The sequence below is a fragment of the Balaenoptera borealis genome, assembly GCF_965194805.1.
Source record: "Balaenoptera borealis genome assembly, chromosome: 8".
NCBI lineage: Eukaryota > Metazoa > Chordata > Mammalia > Artiodactyla > Balaenopteridae > Balaenoptera > Balaenoptera borealis.
Genome location: NC_138865.1, coordinates 109,600,430 through 109,627,998, shown reverse-complemented (window position 1 = coordinate 109,627,998; position 27,569 = coordinate 109,600,430). Strand labels below are relative to the sequence as shown.

At 56.3% G+C, this 27,569-nt stretch overlaps 1 protein-coding gene across 14 annotated transcripts in view; it reads right to left on the bottom strand.

Moving 5' to 3' along the window:
* Window positions 1-27,569, bottom strand: part of DAB2IP (DAB2 interacting protein) — a 194,198-nt gene that overhangs the window by 116,642 nt on the left and 49,987 nt on the right. For 7 of the 14 annotated variants that reach the window (XR_014247501.1, XM_082402222.1, XM_082402211.1 and 4 more), the window contains exon 1: window positions 9,696-9,933. The exons of 6 other annotated variants lie outside the window; for them this stretch is intronic. Coding sequence is in view for 7 of the 8 variants with exons in the window: in XM_082402222.1 (XP_082258348.1) it covers window positions 9,696-9,816 (121 nt within the window). In the remaining variant the exon portion in view is untranslated. Of the gene's footprint in view, window positions 1-9,695; window positions 9,935-27,569 lie in introns of those variants that run through there. One more of the 14 variants, XM_082402216.1, reaches the window with a different exon arrangement.

Genomic DNA, 27,569 nt, shown 5'->3' with positions numbered 1-27,569 from the left:
GTACTGCTGGAATTCAGGATATAAGGACGTCCCAGCGTGGAGACATGCCTTTGCTCTTCTCCACCGTGTGCAATTTCTCTGTATCCATTTTTGAAACCCACAATGCAATACTACACATTTTGAAGCATTTGCAAATGTAGTAAAAGCGTAAAAGCACACGTGGGCAGGACATGCACCGCCTGCAGGAGGCTGGTTATCCCTGGGGAGAGCGTAGGAGGCTTTAGCTATATCTCAGGGGTCAGCACATTTTTTTCATAAAGGGCCAGAGAGCAAATATTCTAGGTTTGTCTCAACTACTTAACCCTGTCAAGGTAACATGTAAACAGCCACAGACAATATGAATAAGTGGGGCTGTGTTCCAATAAACTTTACTTATGGACACGGAAAATTTGAATTTCCGATCACTTTCATGTTATAAAACACTATTCCTCTTTTGATTTTTGTTTCAACCCTTGAAAAATGTAAATGCTATTCTTAGCTCGCAGGTCATACAAAAACAGGCGGTGGGCTATATGAAAACAGGTGGGATTTGGCCTGAGCTGTACTTTGCCGACCCCCTGCTATACCTGAATCGTTTTATTTCTAAGAAAAAGAAAAAGAAAAGAAGAAGAAAAGAGAATCAATCATGGCAATGTTAACACTTGCTAAATCTGAGAGGTGAGTACCTGGGTGTCTGCAATGTTATTTTCTACACTTTTTATACTTTCAAATATTTTAGAATTTTCAAAAAATTCAAGAAGGGAAAAAGCCTGGAAATCACCCTCCACATGCTCCCAGAGCTTATCACTGGGTGCTAGAATTAAAGGTGATTTTTTTATTTTCTCTCTTGCATAATGGATATTTATTACTTTATTACTTTTGTAATCCTAGGGGTTGGGGGAGACGGGGAAAAACACTAACATAAACATTATATTCTTTAAAAAAAAGAGGAGATGGAGTGATTTGGCCCATAGTTGGTGGTCTCCCCTGGGGACCACCAGTGACCCAGGAGCCTCTTCCGTAACATCCCCATGAAGGGCCTCCCCAGCTCCCAGCCCCCGGGCTCCCCACTCCTTAAACTGGCCCCTCCCTCTGCAGATGGCTCTCCCTCTGGGGGTGGGACCGGAGGGCTGCATCCCTAGTTTTCTGAAGCCCAAGGTCCTGTCCCAGGAGGGCTCAGAGGCTGCCGCTGCTGCTGGGGAAGGGCCCTCAGGGCCCCAACCTGCTTGCTGCTAACATGCAGCTTTGAACAGCTTCCTAGACACCAGGCGGAACAGTGACCACACAGACAGTTAATGGGAAACGCAGGCTTCCCTCAGACCTCCACAGCCACCCAGCTTCTCCAGCAATGTCCAGTTCTGCCCGCCACCCTCACCCCTCAACCATTTGACCTCCTGCAGCCTCTAGTACCTTTCCACCACTTTCCTGAAGCTACTCCCCAAAGGCAACCCCTGCCCAGTCTGGTGCCCCCCTCCCGCCCCTGCAGCATCAAGAGTCAGAGCAGGCCTGTCAGCCATGCCCACAGCTCTGCTGCCCCCTCACCCCAGACCCTCCCCACTTGCCTGGGCCTATCCCACCACCAGCTCCCACCCCTCTCGCTGTGAGGATGACCCCTGACCTCTCTCTCTCCCCGCTCAAACCCATTGCCTCTTGCACCAGGATGGCCAACACAGTCACCTGTGATAACTGATACCCACTCTCCCTGCTCCCCGGACCACATCAGTCTAGCTTGCTGGTTGCTTAAAATCATTTTCCTAAATTGCAGTTCTGGTAAGTACAGTGAGAGTGAAACATCCTGAACTCTGCCACTCAGTAGCTGGGTGACGCTGAGGAGGTCAATTAACCAGCCTGAGCCTCAGTTTTCTCATCTGCAAAATGGAGCTGATACGATTATCTTTGAGAATGAGGACTTAATGAAATGATGCACGTAAAGGACTTAGAAGGGCGCCTACACTGTGTTAAGTGCTCAAAAAATGGAAGTCGGTGCTATTATAATGACTGTTATTTTCAAAATTCTCCCTTTGATTCCGTGTGGCCTGCCAGGGGGAGTTCCAACCTCATGGCTCACCATCCAAGGCCCTGCCTACCCTTCCAGTCACACCATCTGCCAACCCGCTTACAGGACTACCTTCCCCATAAGCCCGGCTCCCTGGGGGTGGGGGCTGACTGTATCCTCCACGGCAGCCCCTGGCACAAGGCTTGCAAACAGTAGGTGGCTCACTAAAGCTCTGCTGCTCTGAACAAGTACAAGTGACACTTGTAGCAGCCTCTGGGGGAAGGGAATGCCAAGGAGCCATCTGGATGGCTCCGATCCCCACAAGTATCACATTTTATTTCTAGATCAGCCCTAATAGAGCTGCAATTAACCCCTCAGGCTTTGGATGAACAGATAATGACAACTCACCCCGCCTATAATGATACCCTATGTTGTTTCACATCTACTTGTTCAAAGTGCTTCTGAGCCCAGAGATGTTTAGTGACTTGCCTGAGGTCACCAGCATTTATGGTGCAGTCAGAAGGACTCCCACCCTGGCCACACACCTGACCCAAACTCAGTCCCCAGGATAGAGGGATAAATGGATAGAAAACCACTTTTCCCGAAGACTATCCCAGATTGCCAATTTACTGGTTTCCAACCTTTAAACCCAAGTTCTACAGTCTCCCAAGCCAAGCAGGACACCAAAAGGAGCCCCATCCCTGGCGGCCTGGCTCCCTCAGGCCCCACTCTCTTCCCCGCCCCTCTGCTCCCTCATCCACCAGAGGCTTTAGGGGAGCGGGCAGAGCCTGACAGCAGCCATCTCTTCCTCCCTGTGCTCTGCCTTTTCCATTTCACAGCCGTGTCAACACATCACCCCTAAAGGGCCAAGAAAAGAGAAATAACACAGCCCAGATGCCAACAGTGCTCTCCTGTCTGTCAGGGAGAAGAGAGGAGGGAAATAAAAGCTAACAAGACTTCCAAAAGCAAAATCCCCAAACCTCCTCTCGGGTACCTGGCAGCTGTCAAAGTCAACACAGGAACCTGGTGGAGGCGGGGAAAACCCATCCCAAATAAAACCCAGGCAGCGGTGGAGTCTGGGATTCACAGACCAAGCACGGCTGCATTTCCAAGGGGCTGCATTTCCAAGGGCGTGCTAGGCGCCCTCACGGCCTCATCTTTCCTGCTAATGTACAGGCAGTCTGTCTAGACTGTGAAACCAAGCCTGTCTTTTCTGAGTACCGAGTCTACTCTTTTTATTTTTGTATTAGTATTATTTGGAGGGCTATTGCGCTTCCCCTCACTTCCTTATTTATGCAATCAGAGGAAATCACAGCACAGACAGCCACTTCCAAACTCAAGGCCACGTGGGCCAATTTCAGATGGATAATTAAATATTGAACAAACGCTGAAATGCCTCTACTGGATCGGGATGGCTAAAAATAACCACCCTGCCACTCCACGCGCGGGCATCTCCGCTGTTCCCTCTCAAATCCCTCCTCCCAGCAACTGTCAAACACAACCTTCCCAGGGAATGGCGGGTGGGGGGCGGGGGAGGGCTGGGAACCGATTCCCCAAACACCTACTTAACAGAAAACAAAACTTCAGCTCCCAGCAAGCTCCTAATGTTCCTGACCAGGAAATACTCTCCCTTTCCTGACATTTAACCAAGTGGCCTCGAGAGGAAGGTGCAGGGGAAATATCACAGCCATTTCTTTTCTTTTAAAAATAGTCAAGAGGCTGTGTGTCATTTCGAAGCAAAACACGTATGTGGTCGGGGATGTGAGCACATTTGTATCAAGTTACACAGGAATTCAACCCTTATTCCCTCCCACCAGGAAGACCCAGCAAGGAGCCCAGCTGCCTCAGTGTCCCGATCTGGGCTAACATTAGGAAAAGCAACAAACAAAATCAACACCAAAATAGGATGCAAAGCGCTGTGGATTCCAGATCTGGATCTCTCCTTAACGTCTTTACATACCTCGGGAAAGTGGCCTTGGCTCTCTGGGCTTCAGTTTCTCCAATTGTCAAGGGGAACAGTTAGCTCCCAGGGCCACACAGGTCGATCCCTCCAACCTCCCCCATCAGCAGCTGAGCAAAGCAGGCTCCGGGCCTGTCCTTGTGCCACCAGGTTTCAGGAAGTACAGAACGCAATAGGGCAGAGAAAGAGCGCCCAGGAATCAGAGCTCCAGACCTGACCCTTTGAAGCGTGCTTCTAAGCGTGAACTTGGGAGTCCGGTGGTCTTGGGTCGAACCTTGCCTCTTCCTCCACACCCTGAGCTCAGTTTCCTCACCTAGCAAAGGGAAGTGATGGTAATGACCCCTACCTCCTAGGAGGGTTGGAAAGGTAAAAGGAGATACGAGATAGTCAGGTGAAGCTCTTGACACAGGGACTGGCACACGGTCAGCTGGGTAAAAGGAAGCAATTACCTTCCTTGTTATTAAAGGTGATGAGGACACGCCAGAAACACAAAGACCAAGAAGCTGACATTCCAGCAGATGAACTTGGGCCTCTGGCCTCCCTCAAGGACCTACACAGCTCCGGGAAGTGGGCCTCAAGCTGTCTGCTCGTCTCCAGGGACCTCACAACACGGGATGCTGAACCCTCAGCACAAAGGAACTTGGTGGAAAAACAGGGCTGAGTCTGTAAGACCTGTGACCTGCCCAGGGAAAGGACATGGCTGGTAGGCATGAATGGGGGCAGGATACAAGGGTGGGGACTGGGGGAGAGCCTGGGCCTGAGGGGGATGGCCTGAGTCATCCCAGGCACACAGAGGGCCCAACGAGGAGGATGGACCCTCCCCACCTCAGATGCCAGTGGGGTCATTCCCCTGCCACCCTCCTGAATTATGGTCAGGACTGTGGAAGCGGATGGCTGTGAACACTCAGTAGAGCTGCTGACTGTGCAAATCAGATAGAAGGAGAAGGTGGCCTTTTATCAAAGCCAAGGCCTAACCTCAGAAGGATCCGCCTGCCCACGGGATAGCGAGGTGGTGCGTTCACAAGCCCAAGATGTGGAGTGGGGCAGAGCTGGGCGTTTCTGAGCTGCGTGACGTTGGACAAGGCTCCCGCTCTCTGGGACACAGTTTCCTCACCTCTAAAATGAGAATGATGCCAGTATCCATCTCCAGCGTTGTTGTGAGCATTAAATAAGGCAAATACAGAGCATTAAATAAGGCAAATACAGAGTTAAGCTCACTGCCAACACTGAGCAGGCATTCGGCAAACAGAAGTCATTTGAACTTTATTACACGTCGTGAGAAGGAGTGAAGTTCCCACTACCTGACTTATGTAAAGGTCTGGAGAAGCCGGAGCCAATCCCCAAAGGAGGGATGGTGTCTCAGTAGGAACAAAGGAGGAAACAAGGCAGAAAAAAAGTGTATGTACAACTTCAGAGGTCTCAGCCTTGGGCCCTTGGAAGGACATTTAAAGACCGGGGGGGAACAAGGTACAACCAGCCCCTGCCCTCAGGGCTGTTCTCAGGCTTGTCCAGCCCCTGGGGCCCAAGCTGCTGCCCAGGGAACTTTCAGCAGGTCTCCCTAAAGCCAGGGTCCCCATGGAGAGGTCCCAGCACCCGCCCTTCCCTACGGTGGCACCCAGGCCCTTCCCTAGCCATCGCTCACAGTTAGGAAGCAGCCGTGGCAAACCAGCACCCTCCCCAACCATGTTGCCATCTTCCTGGGGGCCAGAGCCCTGGGTTCCATACCCCATTCTGTGAAGGTGGCCTCTCTGTGCCTCAGTGTCCCCCCCTCTGGACATCAGGGGTTGGATCACTCAGCTGCCAACTTCGAAGTCCTGGGAGGTGACCCCCACCTCAGGAGGTCAGCCCTAGTCCTCCTGGGCACCTCCTGCCCGGGAGATTCCTCAGGGGATGCTGGAGAGCTCCTGGGAGCTCCCTCCTGAGGCCCCTCACACAGACTCCAGCATACCTCGGAAGGAAAGACACCCAGGTGGAGGGGAGTGGGACCACACAGCAGCCATGACACAGGGCCATGCAATGGGGTATGTGTGGGCGTGGAGAAGGAACTGACCCTCTAAGGAGAAAACATAGGCCAAGTCTGCAGCGCCCAGGCAGGGCCTGGCATGTGCCTGGACCCCAGGAAAAACTCAGGTGAAGACACGAAGAAAAGAATCAAAACCTCCCCTGAGTACAGGGATGGGCATTCCAAGAGGTCTCCCAACATGTGAGGCAGCAGGACAGGATTAGCCCCAATTGACAGATGGGGAAACTGAGGCCCTGGGATGTGCCAGAATCACACAACCAGCTCATGATCGAGCTGGGACTAGAGTCCGTTTCCCACTATCCACTGCCCTGTACCCCCAAAAGGGCTCTGTGCCCCAGGGCAGCTCAACAAGCCAGCCTCCCCAACCAACTGGGGGCTTGTCAAGAGCTGGGAGCCTATGCAATTCATCCCCATGTGCCCCCATGCCCAGCACATAGTAGGTGCTCAAGATGTGTTTGCTAGTTGAATGAATGGGTGGACTTTATCCAGGGCAAGAAGAAAACTTGTATTTCCCCAGCAGCCCTGGGGGTACAGGTAGGTCAGACAGACAGACAAAGCTTTTCTTGACCTTGGTGGGGGTAGGTGGGGAGGTACCCTGGCTGGTGACACACTTTTGGGGGGCAGGACCCCCTCAAATTCATGGGCCACGCCCAGCCTTCAAGCAGACTCAGGGTCACAAGGCACAACGCAAAACGGCCAGATGACCCTTGCCGTGCAAAAGTCACTGTTTCCACCCTGCCTCTGGCCATCATCAAACTGCGTGCCCCCCTCTACCAACAACAGATTCACTCTGCCCATTCTTCAGATGGAGAACTCAGGGCGCAGAGGAGGGAAGAGGCTTGCTTACTGCCCTGCTTTGGTCACACCTGGGGGACTGCAGACACTGTCCCTCACTGGCGGCCCCACCAGGGACAGTCTTAGTCTCGAGTCTGCAGCGAGCCCCCTCCCACCACCCCAGAGGGACAGTAGGGGTGGTGGGCAGGGAGCTTCCTCAGAGGTGGCAGTCTGGTCACAACCCTTTCCCTGGCTGGGCCAGCTGTGCGTCCCCACCACCAGCCAACTCTTCCCTGCACTTTCCTGTTTCTGAACAAACACACGCCTGCGTTCTCGGTCGTTGTCCTTCCTTGCTCATGGCAGAGGCCAGAATGGGTGTGGAGCAAGGGCCCAATCAGGGCTGGGATGCTGGGTACCACTGCCTCCTTGGGGATCTGATGATGTCACCCTCATGGGACCAAGCCCCGCTGCAGATGGGGAGACTGAGGCATGAGGTCAGAAAGGACGAGCTCAAGGCCTCGGGGTGGCTCCCCCAGCATGAGTTACCACCTGGGGGTGGGGGTGTGCTGCCCTCAGGAGGAGAGGCAGCGTGGAGGCAGAGTCAGGGATCTGGGAGTTTAGTGGAGGGAGGTCAGTGATGCTCTAGCTGCCCCCAACCCGAGTACCTCCACCTCTCACCCTGCCAGGCAGCTCCCAGCCCCCACCCATGACTCCCCATCACTCAAGGGCCTTTATCAGGCCCAAACTACTGCTCCCTGCTATTCCCCTCCACCAACCCAGGCCCTCCGCCATCCCGGGATGAACTCTGCCCACACACCCAACAGGTTTTCCAACTCCATGTCTTTGCACAACTGCTGCTCTGTCCAGAGTAAGGACATCCATAGCTCACACTCAACTGTGGCCCGAGTCCCAGGCAGCGTGGGCTTGCAGCTTTCCATGCCTTTGCCCTCGGTCTTTAAACAACCCTGCCATCACCACCCCCATTTACCAGACAAGGCCACTGAGGCTTGGAGAGGTAACTGGCCAAAGGATGGCTTTGTGCAGAGTGGGGGCTTGAACTCTGATTTGATTCAACCACTCCCTCTGCCAAAGGAAACTCTACCCATCTGGTGAGACCCAGTCCAAATGTCACCTACTCTGTGAAGCTCTCCCTGATTTCCCCAGATGTAACTTCTGTTCAGGGACAGTCTCCTCCCCTCTCCCTGAAGGCTGTGTGCTCCTTCGAGGCTGGGACACAAAGCAGTGACTCCTGCACAGGCGAGCCTGGGAGCTGGGGCTCAGGCGATGGCCAGACATGTATTGATTGTCTCTGGCCCAGTCAGCTGAGCAGGAGGGGGACTTCTGGTCCTCTCTGTGCCCGCAGGGATGGAGCTGGGCTGAGGTGAAGAGTGAAGGAAAGGTCACACAGGGCATCGAGCAGGGGTGGGGTGGGTACAGGAGGACTCATGGTGACCTGAGCTTAACTGGCCATCTGTACAGCTCCCATTTCTCACAACCTGAACCCATTTCCTCACGGAATCTTCCATGTATCAATACTACTAGCCCCCTTTTACAGCTCAAGAAACTGAGACTCAGAAAAGGGAAAAGACTTGCCCAAAGTCACAGTGCTTGAGCCCAGATCTCTGATCGCCCAGGCCAAGCCTGGAGGGAGGTAGTAGCCAGAGGCCTTTTCAAGGAAGGCAAGGGGGAGGAGATCATAGGCCTTGGGAGACCCTTAAAGACTGAACTCCCAGCACACACATGTGTGCATTCCCAACCTCAGCTTGAACCCTCCCACGCACAGGGAACTCACTACTTCAGGAACTCACCACTTCCTGAGGAAGCCCTGTACATTGTTGTTCAGCCCTGACTGTGGGAAAAGTCTTCCCCATTCTGGGAGAAGCAAATGAACGTATACTGCCTGCCTGCCTCACTTATCCTCATACTGATGAGAAAAACTGAGGTTCAGGGGCAACTACAGGGCCCAGGCCACACAACCAGTGCCCGGAGGGGTGGGTATTTGACCAGATTCCAAGCACAGATTTGCTCAAACCCCTCTGGGTCAGGCTGGGCACCGGGCCAGCCTTCCAGATTCCCAAGATAACCTGATGGTGTAAACTCAGCCCAGGTGCCCACTAGGTGCTCCCAAGCCCCCTCCTCCCTCCCACCCACGGACACCTCAGTGGGCCTGAGCCTTTGCCAAGGACTCCAGCCTCCCCAGGGCCCCTTCGAAGCCCTCCTCCTTCCAGGGGGCCTCCCCCCACCTCCTACCCAGAAATGGAAGGAAGTCCCGGCCCCCACCCAGCCCCCTGGATCACACGCCTTTCCAGCTGAGGATCGTGTTACTGGAAAAAGAAAATGCTGCTTGCACCTCCCCCTCCGGGTCCTGCCTCCTGGCCTTGAAAAGAGAGAAACTCATTTCAAAGGAGGTGGCGCCCACCCACTCAGAGACGTCCTGGACAGATGTTACCCGCCACCACTCCTGTGGAGCCAAGGACCCCTGGGATAGGACCCCCTGAGGTCCACCCACGTGTCCCTCCACCCAAGAGGCGGGGGAGTCCACTTAAGTCCCAGAGGAGCGAAGAGGGAGTTGGGGGGAGGTAAGCTGAGCGGCCAGGGCAGTGCGGGCAAGGGGAGGAAAGCCAGATCGCTCAGGATGATGATCCCCCCCGCTGCTGAGTAAACTGAGGCACGGTGGTCAAAACTGAGAGGTGGAAGAAAGAAGCTGAACTGCGATCTCCCCTTTGCCTGCCCTTGGCAAGAGGAGACACCGGAGCCTCAGTTTCCCCACCAGGGTGGAGGGTGAGGAGAAGCTGGGGGAGTGGGAAACAAGCAGACACAGTTCCGGGCAACCCGAAGGGGCGGCTGAGAGGGTCCGGGGTAAACAGACAGCAGGAGGACCCAGGGTCCCGGGCCTCCCAGGGCATCAGGCGGTGATCCGGCGCTAGGGAGGGCCTGGGGTCAGGGGTCGGGGTGGCGCCTACCCCTGGCGGGCCGGGTCCGGCTGCGGGAGCGGCTCCTCTGTCGCTGCAGCCGGGGCCGCCTCAGCAGCCGGTAGTAGTAGGAGGGCCTCCCGGTGCTCTTCCTGGCGCCGCCCGCGGACATGCTGCCGCCCGCCGGGCACCGGGCCGGGCCTGGGCGCGCTCACACGGGCCCCATCGCCCGCTCCGGCCGGCCCGGCGGGCGTCCTCGCGTTCTCCCGCGTGCCGCTGCGGCCGCCGCCGAGGCCAAGGCTGCCCCACAAAGTCGCGCAAACTCCTCCTCCTGCTCCCGCCCTCCCCGGAGCAGCCGGCCCCGCCGCGGGGGCCGGGGACCGGGAGGCCGGACTGGCACGGGCCCGGAAAGTCAGTGCGGGAGAAATCCCGGCCTGGAGTCGGCGAGGCCAGGCGGGCCGGAGTGCCCGGGACCCCAGGCAGGTCCCCAGGACGGTCACCGCCCTCCCCCCCGCGCCTGAAAGCCCGACCTCTGGGCGCACGCGGCGTCCCACCCCGCCGGCGGGTATAGACAGTGCACACCCGCGTGTGGGCGCTCCCTGGCACTGGGCAGGGCGCAGGCAAGGCGACCAGGAGGGCACCGTGCTTCCGAACCGGGAACCCTCGATTAGGGTCCGAATGAGGCCGGTGCCGCAGGGCCGGTTTCTGCCCCAAGCTCACTGGGCTGAGTGTCGATCCGCAAACACACCGTCCAGCATGCCCCCCGCCCCGGCAGATAGAAAGACTTCTCTTTCACGAAGGATACTCGCCTGTTCTTTAAAAAATCGTCCCGTTTGATACGCGTATTACTTTTATATATTTACAACTAGGGTGTATATGTCAAGCACAGAAAAAGTAGAGAGAACATAATGAACACCTATGTATCCCTCGGGTCTTCGCCAAATCAGAACTTTTTGCCTCTTTGATCTAAACCCTTCTCCAAATGAAACACCTCAGGTGCTGTGAGGTCTCCCTCCCGCTGGGCATTTACAGCAGTTCTAGCAGGACTGCGGGCAGGGCAGAACTATCCCTACCCCTCTGTAGGGAGAGGAAACCGAGGCTACAGAAGGGAGGGTGCCAGCTCCCTCTATTGCATCCTGCTGAAAGCTTTCTCCGAGTCACGCACTCCCCCAGCTCAAGAACCATCCATGGCTCCCAGAGTCCAAAAGCCACAAGTCCAGAGAATCTTCTTTGGTATTTGAGACTCCAGCGATGTATCCTCAATCAAACTAACTCCCAGCCTCACCTCCACTTCTCCCACTACTTCTCACTCCTCTTTACTCTACTCCCAGCAGGGACTGGCCTCCTACTGACTTTTCTCTGCCTGGCCAAAGTCTGTTGTTCTAGAGCCCACCTCCTCCAGCCTTCCCTGACCACCCTGGCCATTGGCTGCGGTACCTCTCTCTACCCGCCAGCCTCTGCAGCAGCATTTATTTTTTAAATTATTCTGACAACCACCTACCTCAGTTCCATCCCTTCAAGTACAGAAGGGGAAACTGAGGCCCTGACAGGAGGTCTGACTTGCCTCAGCGGCAGAGGCAAAGGGTCTTAGCCAGGGCTCTGACAAGTAGTCTTAAGGATGTGTTGGTGGGAGAGTCACGTGTGGGTCCTGAAGGAGTCTAGATGTCCTCCTCCAGCACAGCTGAAAAGGTGCGGCCCTGGAGGGGGCGGGGCAGTCGGCAAGAATCCAGACCAGGTTTTGCACCTCACAAAGGGGACCCCCTCCCTTGCTCCCTCAGCCAGAGGGGAGGGCCCCCAGGTCAGAAGCCTGGATCACAGCTGGAAGCCAGGCGCCTTCCCAGGACTAGGGGGGAGGGGCAGGAGGGGTATTGCTCCTCCAAACCCAGTCTGGGTTGTCAGAAGCTATCAACTCCCCTGGCCCCTCTCCCCAGAGCTCTGGCCAGTCCCTGGGGAAGATGGAAAACCACAGGGCCTGCAAGGACCCCATTAGCCTCCTTTGGGTTAAGCATTGCTCTGGCTCATTTTCAGTAGCAGACATTACCAGGAGCCTCTTTTACAAGTGCAGAGGCCCCTGGGAAAAGTAGCACCCAATTCCTCCATCCAGAGGCAAGCTGTGGGCCCTCTTAGCGAGCCTCCTCCAGGACACAAGAACCCAGCGCAGAGCCTCCCCATTCAGCTGGGGCTCCCGCAGCCACCTACCCACACCTTGGCACTTCCAGAAAGAATAACCTCCGAAGCCAGGCCCACCAGTTTTGGGGGGAGGAGGACTCCCAGGAAGTCCAGCTCAGGGTGGGGACAAGAATCCTGTTCCAGGGCCTGGACTTCACCTGGCCCAGTTTCCTCCCCAAAGCAGGAACTCCCTGATTGGCCAGGTCCTAGCCTTCCATGAAGGAGACAAGACACTGATCAAGTGATCAAGCTGATTAAGGCTGGGACAAGTGGTCTTAGCCTGAGGCCCCCAACTAGCAGATTTAGGTGAGTGTGTGTAGAGGGAAGGGAAAGCAGCCAGGACCTCAGCATCTCATCTGTAAACACAGTTGAGTTCCAGAGGTCTGGCATAGACTCTGTTTATGCTTGGGCTTCTCAAGTCGTTCTCTGTGCCTCGGTTTCCCTGCCTACAAGGAGAAGTTACAGACTCCTAACCTATCTGCCTTGTGGAGGGAGGGTCAGCTAATGAAGAGGAAGAAGCTTTTGCATTTCTGGCCTTCGGATGGGGTGGGCATTGCCACCCACCCAAGCTGAACATCTCCACGGTACCAGCTGGAGGACTGAGTAGGAAAGGGACAGGGTGGGAGGTAGGAGAGGAGGTCCAGGACCCCTGGGATGGGCAGGCAGACAAAGGCTGCTCCCTGCACACGCAGCAGAGCATCTGGAATCAATCCCGCTGTGGAGCAAGCCACCCACCTCCTCCCGCTGCCCCGTGGCCTCCTCCCTTCAAACAGAAGCAGCCCCCCTTCCGGAGGCTGCCCAGGCTGGAGGAGGGGCACCTGAAAATGTCCCCCACCCCACCCCGACCACTTCCTGCAACAGACGCCTTCAAGGGCCAGGCCCTGCCAACCTGTGAGCCCCGGGTCCTGCAGGGAGGGTAGTCCCATCAGTGGTCTTGTTCTCCCACCTCAGTTTTGCCTCCAGAGGGTCTCCTGAATAGGCCCAGCTCCCACCTCCCCTACATGATGCTTTGTGTGAGGATCAAGGCTGTAGTCTCCATGCCCCTCAGCCTCCAAATGGCCCCAGCTCATTAAACATGCATATTTCTGGGGTTCCTCCAAGACTCTTGATTCAGTGGGTCTGGATGGGGCCTGGAAATATGCCTGTTGAGCAAGTACCAGGCAGGGGGCTGGGGACTAGCTAAATCAGATCCCACCTGACCCCACCACCACCTTCAGTGTCCCTCAAAAGCCCCCAAAGTTGAACTCCCAGAGTACCGAAAAGGACCAAACTCTGTCACAAGCAGCGAGCCCCTCTGCACCCCTACCCACTCCATGCACCCTGATCTATCTGCTCTCAGCCCCCTAAGGCTCCAGCCTCTGCCCTGGTGGCCAGGTGGCTGCCATGAGGCTCTTCCTTCTGCACCCACCTGGTGAACTCCTCCTTATCCCTCAGGACCCAGCTCAAACATCACCTCTTTAAAGAAGCCTAAGCCCCCAACAGAGACACCCCCCATCCCCGCCACACCCCACCAGTTAGGTTTGAACAATGAGGACACAGGAGAAGACCAGAGAGGGATGGACCCAAAGAATTTCCCTGCAGGCAGAGGACCATTGGCATCCAGAGGTCTGGAGGAGAATTACACCCTGTTGGGCTGGAAGTCCAGGTAAGCCAGAGGCCAGGCCAGGGCTGGGTCAGGAGGGGTCAGATGCAGGGAGAGGACCAGCCCAGTGCAGTCTCACATCTGTTAGGTTTACAGTCAGTGAGGAAGGAGCAAAAAAAGCATATAGTCAGAATTACCCTTGAAAAGCCTTAAATTGCCCATCCAGGACAGTGTTTCCTCCAGTGTAAAGTCAGATCACCCATTTCTTCAGCTTCGCGCAAAGCAGAAGGGCCTGACCTTTCCAGAAGGGCCATTTTTGTGCAGGAGGAAAACAACAGCAACAGCAATAATGAACATTATCTAACACAAGACTCCACTCAGGGAGGAGAGATGCTCACGCCTGGAGGGGACCACAGAGTCCAAGACCTCTAACATAGGAAGGTTACAAGTTTGGCCTCGAAAAGGCTGTCAGAGGGTGAAGTTTGGATTTAATAGCAATGAACTGTATTCAGCGTTTACTGTCTGCATTATCTATGCACATTATCTCATTTAACTTATGAGGCAGATGGTCACCACCTTCATTTTACAGAAAATATTGGGGGCACAGGGAGGGTGAGGAATTTCCCTAAGGTCATACCGCTTGCACTAGGAGTCAGGATTTGAACTCAGGCAGGCTGGAAAGAGCAAAGGTCTTAAGATTGAGCAGGACTTAATGCAGACATGGAGGAGGGGCAACAGCCTGGAACTTTCCTTAAAAGCCAGCTTGGACAAGGAACAGGAGGAGACGAGAAGGGATGGAGTCCTGACAGGGGAAACACTGGAGCCCACCAGGCTCCACACAATGGGTGTCTGGAGGGCTCAGACCTGTCAGGTTTCCTGTCGGGACGAGGCTGGGCAGTGGCGACCAGGGGAAGTCCCCGGCTAGGCAGCGCTGCACACATCCGCCTCCCAGGCTGGTCTCAAGCTTTGAGTCGCTGGAGCCCTGGGCAGGGTGTGGGTGGGAGTGCTGCGGGGGACATTCACGGTTAAGGTTATGGGCCTCTGCCATGGGAGGTGGCCTGTCTGGCAGGCAATGACGGCTTCCTGTGTCCACTGTTCATCCGGGAATGAGGCTGGACCACGTATAGGACCTTCATTCAGATGGGGCAGGCTGGAGCGGGGGATCTCCGACACGGCGGAAGGTGGAGACAAGCCCGAGAGGTCAAGCTCGAGTGCTCGAGGCCCAGCCAGGTGTCCACCACCTCCACCAGCCCCTGGACTTCCTAAAGCCATCAACAAATTTAACGACATCCTTCACAGAAAATGGCCCACTCAGGGCCGCGATGATCCCGGGCTTAGATGGCCCTGCCCCTCTTAACACAGGCAGAACGAAGGAAGCAATCAAGCGTGGACATTGGAACACACACAGACAGAGCCTCGGGGAATGTGAGTGTTTTTTTGAAATCAAGTCACCCAAAACTGGGCTGAGGGTGAACCCTTGGGAGAGGCAGGGCTCTAATAGGGTGGAAGGCCAGTGGGTGGGGTCATTGTTTCTTTGGGCACTGTGTAACTCAAAGAAAGCCCTTGACATCTCTGGGCCTGAGGTTTCACATGTTAAATAAAGACGAGTTATCTCTGCCCAACTCACCTCCATGGATCCCATCAGGATCTAGAAACTTCCTCCAGTCCCAAACCACCACCTCCTGCCCTCCAGAAGCCCAGAGAAGAGGATATATCTCCCTCATACATGACAACAGCCTGTCATTAAAATCCTGGAAGGTCAGGTTTAGAAGGAAGCTTCAGAGCAGGTGATGGAACCAGGGAAGCTGGGGCCCGATAGGACAGCCACTTGGCCAGAGGAGCCTGCCTAATTCATCGCAAGCCGGGATCTGGCATCAATTCTCCAAACATGGAGGTTCTGATTGCCCCTCCCACCCCAGCAGTCAGGCTGGAGCACGGTCACTCCCCGCAGATGGGGCAGTGAGGCCATGGGAGGGAGGGACTCCCCCCGAGGTCACACATGAGAGTTGGGGGTCAGTCCACCTCGGGACTTAAACAGAGCTGCCAAGACCCCCTTTCCCTCTCAATTACCTGGACCACCCCTCCCAGATGCCTGATGCGTTCTGGCCACAGGTGTCCAGCCTTCCACTCCCACTGCTCCAAAGCTCGGGGCTCCAATCCTGTGGCTGGGAGAGGCAGGGATCCACTCTCCAGGCTGAGCCCCAGACCCCCCTTCTTACCCCCACCCTAGCAGCCGGCATTTCAGCCCAGATGGCCTGGCCTGGAGCGACTCTCTCTGCGTACTTCCTCTCCTGCCCTGACCCAGAAACGCTGCCAAGCTCCAGGTGGGCCCACAGCTCCTCTTTCTCCCAGCCCAGCCTGGGGCCGAGGCTCCAGGTCTCCAGCCTCCTTCCTCCCCTTCCAGCTGATGGAGCCAGACAGCTCCATACCCACTGGGCGACAGGAGGGGGTGGCATATGGTCCCAGTGTGAGGTTAGAGAGCCCCCTCCCTTCCCAGGCAGACCCGCCTGGTCATCTGTGAACCACATCGTGGCTGGCACTGGCCTGGGTTCTGGGGGGAGGGGTCTCGCTCCACCCCTGCAGATCCCACTGAAGAGGACAGATGAACCAGCCCAGTAGCCAGCTCCTAAGAAGCTTCCATCTTGGAAGGGAGCTGAAAGAGTATGGGATTTGGAGTGAGGAATCAGCACTTCTTGGCTGCGTGACCTCAGCTTAGTACCTTTACCTCTCTGTGCCTCTGTTTCCTCAACTATGGAGTGGGCTTGATGATACTTAAACTTTGTGAGGTTGTGGAAGGTCAAATAGCATAGTGAATCAAAGCCCTGTGGACAAACTGGCTCACATCTGCCCCTCCATGCTATTTATTTTCTCACCAATCTGTGGGCTCCCTGAGCAGAACAGCCAGAGCTGGTCAGCACAGTTACTGGCCCAGAGCAGGCTCTCAGTAAGACTGACTGGGAGAGATAGTGGCAGTGTTTCGGAAAAGTGGCTGAGTGCATCTCACCTGGAGTCAGCACTGAGGGAATTTGGAAGAGGGAAAAATCCTGGAAGACTGCCTGGAGGAAGAGTCATTGGTACTGAGCTAGAAGGCTAAGTAGGAATTGACTGAGTAGAGAGCAGAGGAGGAGCAGGCAGCATGAGCAAAGACCCAAAGATGGAAACCAGCAAGGCATATACTGGGGGCAGCATATAGAACTGTGAGGCTGGAACACAGGACGAGGAGGGGGACTGGGGAGCAGGCTATATGGGGTACGTAAGGATGGGATCAGGGAGAAGAGATGGGGAGATAGGTCCAAGTAGGGGTAAGGCCCAGACAGCCCCTCCAAAGGGGAGAAGTAAAGTGGTAAGGAGGGAACCCTGGCCAAGGAGGCAGAGGATCAGGGCTCCAGGCCTAGCTCTGCTGCTGTGTGGCTGCGTGACTTTGAATAAGTCACAGGCCTCTCTGATCCTCACTCTGCAACTGAAAGGAGAGGCTGGCTCCACGAGGCAGGCCTGCAGGGGTGGGGCTAGGCTAGATGCCCATGAACTACAGTGAGAGCATTCAGAGTTTCCTAGCAGGTTTCTTGAGGAACCACTGGCTAAGATGGTTCTAGATGAGACTGGATACCCTTCTAATCCTTGAAGGTGACACACATGGCCCCACCTCAGGGCCTCTGCATATTCTGTTCTTCTACCTCACACACTTAGCCCAGACCTTCAGATGTCAGCTCCTTCCTGCCATTCAGGACTCAGCTCAAATATCACATCCTCAAAGGCCTCCCCGGCCACCTTATCTCACGTACCTCTGCCCCAATCCCCACACCCTATCCCACTGCCTTGTTTTATTTTCTTCTACTTATCGCTTCCTGAAACTATCTTATCTGTGCATTCGGCTGTTCACTAATTGTCTTCCCCCAAACTTTAATGAGGGCAGGGGCCTTGTTAGTTCTGTCCCAGGCATGTCCCTACTGTGCACAGCAGCGCTCAATAAACATTTGATGAGGGGCTTCCCTGGTGGCGCAGTGGTTGGGAATCTGCCTGCCGATGCAGGGGACACGGGTTCGCGCCCTGGTCTGGGAAGATCCCACGTGCCGCGGAGCAACTAGGCCCGTGAGCCACAACTACTGAGCCTGCGCGTCTGGAGCCTGTGCTCCGCAACAAGAGAGGCCGCGATAATGAGAGGCCCGCACACCACGATGAAGAGTGGCCCCCACTTGCCGCAACTAGAGAAAGCCCTCGCACAGAAACGAAGACCCAACACAGCCATAAATAAATAAATAAATTTAAAAACAATAAAAAATAAAAAAAAAAATAAACATTTGATGAATGAGGTGAATGAAGGGAGCTGGGCTCAAAGCCCCCCTTCTTTTTTTAAAGAAGGGAACCAGGGGCAAGGGACTTCACCTCTCTGGGCCTGGGTTTTCTCCATGTGACATGTGGACAACGAGCTACAGAGTTTACTTTCAAGCAGCAGCCTGGGGCTGGTCGGGAGGTCAGGATGTAAGTCCTGACTCTATGCAAGAGCTGGCACAGAAGAAATGAATGGATGAATAAATGCCTTTGCTTTGCTGTGTGCCTTTGAGCAAGTCCCCTCCTGTTCATAGGCCCAGCTTCCCCTCCTAGAAAATGGAGTTGCCTGGGTGGTCTTTCAGGACCCTTGGGCACTGACACTCAGAGCTTCTGTGCCCAGTCCGGAACACACACGGGAGCCACAGCAGGTGTTAGAGGAGGGGCAGGCTATGCCAGTGCCATGGTTCTCGCACTTACTGGCTTTTCCTGGAGATCCCACCCAGCCCATAGCTGGCATCCTGAGGCTGTGTAGGTGAGAATTAAATGTAGCTTCTGCAACTGTCACCCCTCAACTCCCCTTGAGAGTGAGAACAATGCCAGCCCTGCCCCCATCCTAGGAACACCATTTTGTCTGGAAATTCCACCACTGGGGAGGAGGAAGGGCTGGGGCTCTAGAATTTTTGTGCCTGCTCAAACAGGAAGTAGCTGAAAGTTTGGGGCCAAGGAAAACAAGTTCAGGGTCATCCTGGATATCAGCCCCTGTTCCCCCTATGGTTAGGGACTTGCCCCTTTCCCCAGGTGGGGCTCTCCTGGTAATTAATGATTAGCACAGTGTGGGGTGGGGACGGTTCAGGACCACAGGCAAAGGCCTAAGAGGAGGCAAAATTCATCCAGCCTCATCTGGCATACCCTGGATGACAGGGAGCTCACTACTGAACTGGCTCCCTGTCCTCAGAAAGTCTGAAAGTGAAGATGCCTTCCCACAACTAGGACTTGCAGGAGACCTTTAGGGATCTAGTGGTCATCCTACTGTCTACTCACGGCTCAGAGGGCTTGTGACCTGCCCAGGGTAACCCAGACACCCCCAGCTACTCCCTCAGTTTCCAGCAGCAAATGAAACTGTTCCAGGCACAAGTAAGGAGGAGCCAGCAGGAGAGTTGGCGCCAGAGTCTGGGCTTCAGCCCCACCCCACATCCCTGCTGGCTAAAATACCAGGGTTTGGGGGTGGAGGGTTGACCTCTGGCTGGCCTTTATTAGAAAGCCCAGAGGACATGGGAAGGGGCTCTGAGTTGATCCCGGTCCCATTGAGAGCCCTAGGGAAGCAGCCTGGGTTACAGAGCCCTTAACACAGCTCCTCTGACACCTCGGCCTTCTCTCGCCCTGTAGCCTCTGCCCCAGGAAATTGCAAGGCAGCTTCAGAATTTTCTGGGCCTGCTCTCTCTGACTTCATGTCTCTTGTGTCCTCCTGGTGCCCCCTCTCTCGTACCCACCCCCTTACACGGCCTCCTGTGCATGTACAGACCTGCCTTCCCACTCAAGCCCTATGGTGGGCTCCTTCCAGGCCCTACCGGGCCAGGCCCACAGAGCAGCCTGGAGCCCTCGGGAGATGCTGGCCGGTGCTGCCCCCTGCTGGGCTGCAGAGCCCTGGGAAAAAGCCTTCTTGGCCCTGGCAGGACCAACCATGGGGAGGCCCAGCCTAGGACTCCCAGGGCTCCGGGGATGTGCCCCCCGAGGACCCCAGAGTGGCCTGGCACAGGGTCCCAGTCTGCTGACTTAGACAAGCCTTGCCCACCCTGTCTCTGCCCCGTTCCCAGCGGTGCAAAGCGGGTGGAGCAGAACCTCAGTTCTCAGACTTCAAGGCACTTCAGTCCCCTGGGGAGCATATTAAAAATGCAGATGCCCAGGCCCACCAGGGAGAGTCTGGTTTACCTAGCCTGGGAAGAACCCAGGAATCTGCATTTTAACTAGCAGGGGTTGGGCCCACACTGCCCACACTGGCCTACCTACTGCTCTCTCTCAGGGCCCCTGGCTCTATATGGAGGCTTCTGGGAGTCTAGGCCCTGACAGGGTTACCAGCCTTTTACAAACTGCAGCCTCTTGCCTTTCTCAGCACCTGTGTGTGGCAAGCAGGCAGGTGTTCCCAGTCTCACAGTACAGACGGGCAAACTGAGGCTCAGCAAAGAGGCTAGTTTGGCCCCGTCCCATGATGAAACTCCCCGCTTCCACCTCCCTCTCTGGGCCCCCCAAATGCGGTCTAGATTCTGGGGCCCAGAAGGTCAGTTCAGGCCAGGTAGCAGCCCTGACTGGCCCCCTTTGTCCTGGTCTCTGTGCCCTCTGACCTCAACGGGTCCTGGGCTGATTAAAATATCCCCTTACAGCCCCGATAGGCCTGGTGTCTTCTTACAGGCTGGACGGGACGCAGTCCTATCGGAGGCATCACTGCCAGCTTGGCCGTCCTCGGGAGCTGGATACTGCCGGCATAATGAGATCAGAGAGCCTTCGCCCAAAGTGTTTGCAAAGACCGGCCTGGAGAAACCGAGGCCCAGAGAGGGGAGAGCCTTGCCTAAGGTCACACAGGACACAGTTATTAACCCCATTATAGTCACTTACTCTCTGCCGGGCCATATTAATTCAGCAAGTCCTTATCGCAATCCTAAGAGGTGGACATTGTTACTCTCCCATTTTACAGGCATAGAAAACTGCCAGGACTCGATCTCACGCAGCTTGGCCCCTGATGATGACCCTGTGCTGCCACAAATGGTCTCCCCTTACCTGTCCTCAGGTAATTCACCTGCCAGCCCCTTTTCAGACACCAAGAAGACAGAGCCATTTGTAAAAGAGGTGACCTGCAGCAGTAAGGCCAGGGCCTTGGCTTTCAGTCCCAGCGGGCGGTGTGGGGGGGGTGGTGGTCAGTGGGTGCTGCCCCAGGCCCCCCCCCGACCTCACCTCTCAGCACTCCCTACACCTACCCCTCCTCAGCCGCACTGGTCCCGGCCTCCCACCACTTCTCTCCTTCGTGGCTTTGCTCCCGCCGTTCCCACTCCTAGGACACAGGACATGGGGCAGGCTTCCCAGGCTCCCAGCCCCCCTGTGAAGTGGGTTATTGCTAGCTCCAAATTCTAGCTTGAGTCTGTCCACCCCTCTCCTCTTCACCGTCACTACCTGCATCCAGGTCACTGCCACCTCTAGCTTTGGGGACTCTCACAGCCCCTAACTGGTCCCTCCAAATCCCCTCTGGCCCTCCTGAGTCTATTTTCCACAAAGCAGCCAGAGTGAGCATTTTCAAAACTGCCCTCTCTCCCAGCCACCTTGGCCTTCCTGGCCTTTGGACACTCTTTCTGGCTCATTCACCTCTCCCACGGCTCCCCCTTCCCCCCTGCCCCCATCCGGGCTGTCCTGAGCCACCTGGTCTACTCAGAGTGGGGACTCACTCTTCCTCTCCAGAGAACGCATCCCCCTTCCCTCTCCAAACTCACTGCTTCCTGAGTCATTTTCTGCAGGCCCCTGCACCTTTCCTCCAGGGAGCCCATCGCAGTGTGCCATGACATCTATTTTTTGATGATTCATCTCACATCTGTCTCTCCTGGCACACTGCTGCCCCGAGGGTCAGGTCCCGTCTGCCTGGCTCACCATCATAACCCCAGTGCCCCGGCCGGCTCTGACACACGGTCACTGTCAATCAAGGGGAGGATGAGGGTGTCATCGTTGTGGGAGCCCCCAGACCTCTGGGCCTCAGTGTACCATGACGCGCCAGGGCTCACAGCAAAATGGGGCCACATGGCCTCCGGCCCCGCCCCAAACAAGCCACAGCTCAGGACTTAATTCTCCTCCCCATAGGTTTTGTGTTTTCATTCTGTGATTTATAGCCCATTCAATAAATTTCCCCCATTATCTTTCACGTGCAGCGTGCTGCCTTTCTGCCATTTAATAATGCATTTGGCTCGCCAGGCCTCTCCCTGGAGAAATCTAAGGCTTGGCTCCGATGCGGGAGCAGGCCCACAGGGCCGCCAGGGATTCCCAGGGCTCCTTTTCAGACCCAAACCTTGAGCAGGTCTGAGCCTCACACTCAGGGCTAACTGGGCAGGGGCCCAACTCCTCCCCACTCCCTCCTTCCCTGTGGCAGGGAAGCTCGGCAGCGAGAATGAAGGCTCAGATGTCCGGTGCCCACTGGGACCCTAGTGGCCAGTTTTAGGGCTGGGCAGGAGACTCTGGTGCTTCCCCCAACCAGCCTCAGTGGTTTCTAGAGGCTCCACAGCCATGATCTTAATCTCCCTCTCTGACTCCCCAGGCAAGACAGGAACCCATGAGACCCGCTTCACACATGAAGAAACTTCTCTGAAACACAGGTAGACTGCAGCCCAGCCTTGCCTACCCCACTGGGTGCTTGCTAGGTTCAGACACAGCCAGTGGAGATTTCTGAGGGTACCCTCTGTGCTGGTGCTATACCCAGTGCTTGACTTGAACTGTCTCACCCACAACAAACTTTAGAAGCAGAAGGTACTATTACGCCTATTTTATGGATGGGGAAATCAAGCCTCAGAAAGAAGCAACTTCCCTGGGATTATTCGGGAAGAAAATGGCAGTGCCCTGGAGGAATTGCTCCTGCAGTGAGGGATGAGAAGGGTCTAGAGGCTCCAGGGAGCACACAGCTCCAGCCAGAGCTACCCACCAAAAACACAAAGTGGCAGAGAGGCAGGGAGAGCTCAGGGCTGTAAGGTCCAACAGCTCAGGGGTTGTGATTCCACCCCTGGGCGTCCTCAGCTGTGTGACTGGGGCAAAGTCCCTTAACCTCTCTGGGCCTCATCTCCCCCATCTGTAGGATATGAGTACCGTCCTCCCAGGACTGTCACGGGACTTGCATGAGGCAACACGTGGGAAGGTGCCTTGTAAACTGTCCGGTCCTGGGCTGCGTCACTTTTGCATGTTAGGACAGTGGCAAGAGACATCATGCAAAGACCTGCAGAAAACCCTTGGGCACCTCCAGGCAAAGTGTAACCGGCAGCTCTGAACCATGCAGGGATGTGGCCACACAACGCAGGCTCCTTCTCAGGCCACAAGATGCTTACCTCACTCTGGTACCAGGCACCTCCCATGCAGACTTGGGAGAAACTGGGCGGCCCTCCTGCTCCCGGGCGCACAAGCCCAGCACTGCCCGGCTGGCTGGGGGGTGTTGGGCAGAGGGGCGTTCCAGGCTAGCCTGGGCCAGGCCTGCCCCCGCCATCCCCTTCCCCGGCCCTCAGCTACTAGGTCTGCTTTCCTCCTCCCTCCTGCTCCTGAAAGTTTCTGCTTCCACTTTAGAGTCTCCGTGGCAACCACCTCTCTTCCTTTGATTGTTTTCCTCTCCTCAGTCACTTTACCCTCTTAACAAGCAAGTTTCTCTCTTCTTTCTGCTAAAGGGAGAATCACAGTGGGTTGGGGCAGGAGGTCTGGCCAGGAGAAAGAGGGCAGAGAGGGACAGGGCTGGGAGGGGAGAGGTGACCCCTGGGGTGCAGCCAGGGGGCTGGTGCAGCCACGGTTTGCCCTCACATGACCTCGGGGTCTGAGACTGCCCACAGGGTCCTCCTCGGTGGGCTTCTCTCCTGCTCAGAGGGCGAGCCTGGCTCTGCAGGGGAGGCTGAGGGTGCACAGTCGAGGCTTTGCAAGCTGGCTGGGCCTCAATCTGCTTCCCACTGTCTTGTCTTCACTCACAGATGCCCCGCGTTTGGACGGCCTCCACGCCCAGGCCCCAATCTCTCTGCTTCGGCGCGCCCTTCCTTTCGCGGGGCCCGGCTCCAAAGTACCCCCACCCCCAGCAAGGCCCCGCCCTCCCAGCACCCCCGACCCGTCAGAGCTTCTCTCCTCCCTGCGTCCGTCCTAACCCTTCTCCCAGGCAGCCTTCTGCCCTGCAGGCAGGGCGTCTGGACGGCAAAGCCAGCGTCTCCTTGGCTCCAAGTCGGTCCACAGGAGGCCGCGCTGAACGTACAGCCAGAGACACCGGGGCTTCAGGCTGGGGTCCACCCCCAGCTAGCTACGGGCCCTTCACAAGTTTGCTCTAGAACTTGATGTTCCCTGTGGTCAAACATGGATGGAATTCACTTCCTCCCAGGCCGCTGGAGGCCGAAATGGGTTTTGTGAGTCTGGAGGAGCTTGGAAAATTCTGAAGAGTTGCACCAAGTCCAGGATTATTTTTAGACACAGAATTAGTGCCATCCAATGAATAGCCCAGAGGCCTCCTTGACCCCGCGGCTCTCACGGCTCTCCCTCTCCACCTGCCCACCTCCTGAGGCAGGTACTGCCCGTGTCTGGCCAGCTCCACCCCGAGGCCCTGTCTCTCTAGCCAGAGTTCCACACCACAGTCAACGGCCAGCAGCTTCCCTGACACACACACACACACACACACACACACACACACACACACAGCGGCAGCAGGTTGGCTGAGGGGGCCTCTGAGACCCAAGTCAGCAGGGAGCCCACGTGCTGGGGGCAGGGCTGGGGCAGGAGGCAACACCAGAAGGGGCTCCCCAGCCGACCGGGCTGTCCACTGCCTTCCCCTGTTCCACTACCTGCTTCCTTTCCAGGCCCGCCCCTGAGGCTGGACCACCAGGACCCACCCCCTTCCCGCATCGTCTGGGAGGCTCCCCCGTAATACCTGCCAGAAGCACTCTCCCCAGAGAAAGGTCTCCTTCTCCCCTTCCCCCGGGGCCCCCCTCCTTTCTCTGGTGCTGACAGTGAACTTCACCCCCACTGCCCGCCCAGCCTCAGACCTACACGTCACCCCTTACAAACTGCTCACAGAGGCTGCACCTGCCCAGGCTTGTGCTAGGATGGGGCTGGTTTCCATGCGCAAGGGGACGCCTGGGGCCATGGTGGCTCTGGGAGGGGTTCATGTGTACACTTGAGGGCCATTTCTCCTCCCTCCAAAGACCTGCAGAATCAGAGGGATTTGAGCAGGCTCAGAGGAAAAGGAATAAAGAATGGGAAATGTCAGAACCAAGCGGGTAAAGACAGGGCCAGCTGTGGCCAGCCAGGGACTCTCTTCTGCCTCCCCTTCTGTCCCCGACCTGCTCCCAGTTCAAGAGTCCAGGATTCCCACAGCTGACATTGGGAAACCAGGCCATTCAGCTCCCACACTGGGGTGCATGGGGCACACATCCCAGGAGCTGGCATTTGAAAACCCATGCAAGTACTGGCACGGTCCTGGGAGGGACACTGTGTGGGCCCAAGGGGGCTCCGACACAGTCCCTGTCCTCAGGGTGCTGACAGTCTGGTAGGCCACGTGACCTCCCACAGGGACCCACCGACAAGGAACCAAGGCAGAGGAAGCATGAGGAAGGGAGGAACTAATTCTGACTGACAGGGCAGGGAGAAATCAAGGAAGGCTTCACAGAGGAGGTAGCATCTGGGCCAGTCCTTTGAGAAGGATTCCAACAGGTAGATGGTGTTGGGGAAGGGAGGGAACCCACCGAGGTTTAGCGGCAGCCTGGGAACCACAGAGAGACTTAACTTGGCTTCCATTTTCCAAATGCCACGTGGCTTGACCATGGTGAGGGCTCGGGCTAAGAGGATGCTGGCCCTGTGTGGAATTAACTGGGCCTCTTAGGCCAGGCAGGCGGTAAGTCTCCCAAGATGGCCAAGAAAGAGGCACTTTCCAGGCTGGTTCCTGAGACCAGAGCCTAGAGCAATGTCTGTTCTGGTCACTGGTGTCATGGGGCAATGGCCCAAGAGTGCAGAAGGGGGTGGGGACGTAGAACCTGCCGGCTCTTAAAAGCCCTAAAGAAAAGAGTCTCCTCGAGTTCCCTGAGCAGCCCATTCCGGGATTTCACACCACCCCACGGTCAGCCAGGAAGTTCTTCCCCTATCTAACCTACATCTCTCTTGCTGAAATGTACACCCACCTTGCTGTGGAGACACAGGATTAACAAAGCACAGAGGCTGAAATGCCTCACCAGGCACTCTGTCTGCAGCCAAGGTGGGAGTGGGGGTGGCTCAGTGGGCACAGACACAGCCCCACCCTCACCCCCAGCTCTGACAAGAGAGGACAGGGCCCTGTTTGTGTGCATAATTAATCTACAGGCCTGAGGAGGGCCAAGCGAGTGGGAATGTCCTCTCCCTGGGCCTCGGAAGCTTCCCTGACCCAATTTAGAAGCCGCGTTTATTGTGTTGTTCATGTCAAACCTTCCCAATGAAGTCTCTGTTCCCAGCGTGCTCATGAATTTTCCGGGGGTTTAATAGTGTACAATCTGAGAACGATTCATTAAGAAGATTAACCCCTCCCCCCCCAAATATGCTTCCGCATGCTCTACAAAACAGGGCAAATTTATTCTCCGGCGTCAGCAGGCTCCCACTGCCCAGAGCAGCGCAATCACTCAGAGGGGTGAAAGCTAGAACCCCTCGACCCGGGAGGGAGGGAAGCCATGTGGGTAGTGGGAGACCCCGTGAGGGTCCAGGGTGAGCGTGGGAAGGTGCGAATGGAACGCCAGGACCCCAAGGCTCAGCCGCAGAGTGAGCAGGGCCCGTGTTCCAAGACCCCGCCTTCCTCCCTCGCCAACTTTACCCAGCGCATCCCTGCCTGGGAGTGGGGGGGGTGGGGGGGTGGGGGGGGAGGGCAGGGCCCTGGGCTCCCAGCTGAATGCTGGTCTAGACACTTCCTGCTCTGGGACTTGGAAACAAAGAGGGGCTCCTAATGTCACTCTCTGAGGACCCCTCTCTTTTGCCACATCTTCCCGACACTGGGACCTCCCAGACGGAAGAAACTCGGTCAGATACCACCAGAGGTGTCAGAAATATATGAAACTTGTGCTTGATCCTTCCTGAAAGACTACACTTGAGACGCCAGAGCAGGCCTTGCTGAGGGACAGCTGGACAGAGGAGGTGAAGACAGGGGAAGGGGCAGCTGCCCCAGCTCTTTGGAACAACAGGGAAGATGGCACCAGGCCCAGGCTGGGGGATGGACCTGGTCTCCGATGCCGGCACACCGGCCCGGCCTCCGTGAGGATCTAAAACCTCAGACTTTGCCTCTCTTCTCCCTGCAGCCCCTCCCATCCAGCGGGTCCCCAAGAGGATGATAAAAACAGTCATAGTGACCTCATACCCACCACTCCCTCTGTGCCTGGCACTGTGCTGAGTTTTAAACACATTTCATGCTCAGAACAACCCTGCAGGCCTGTGCCATTATCACTGCAAGTCTCAGATGAGGAAATGAACCTTAGAGGGTGCAATCGACGTGGCCGAGGCCACGCAGCTAATAACCGACAGAACCAGGATTCTAGACTTCAGACTCCAGCGCCTGAGGTCTCAGGGACCTTCCACCCCCCTCATCCCACAGAGGGGACAACTCCCTGCTCTGTCCCCATGAGGACCCTCAGTTTGGGCTCCGTTCAGGTCTCCACATCCCCCATCACAGGACCGCCCAGTCTCCTCACTGGTCACCCAGGCCCCAGCCCCATCTCCTCCCATCGTCCCTCCACCAGCAGCCAGAGGGACTGTCCTGGACTGCACACCTGACCACGTCTCTCCACTGAAAACTTCACCGAGGCTCCCTGGGCCGACAGCATGGGCACGAGCTTCCTTGCCTTGCATTCAGGGCCCCCAAACGATCCCTCTGCTCTCTCTGCCACCATCTCCCTCCTCCACATTCACCACGTGTACCCAGGCTTCCAGTCTCCATGCCTTGCCTCCTGCTGGTCCCTCTGGCTGATGTGCTTTTCCCCATGTCTCTTACTTCAAAATTCTCAAGGCTCAAGTCCAGTACCACCTTCTCCACAAAGCCACCCTGGGATCAGGCCCTACAGCAGAAGTGACTTCTCCCTCCTCTGAACCCCGACAGCACAGGGTCTCCTGGGCCCCTGGTACAGCCAGTTTAGGTGCAGGTCTTGCTTGCCCAGGAGCTCCTGGAGGGCAAGGTCTTCCGTCACTAGGGGCTCTTT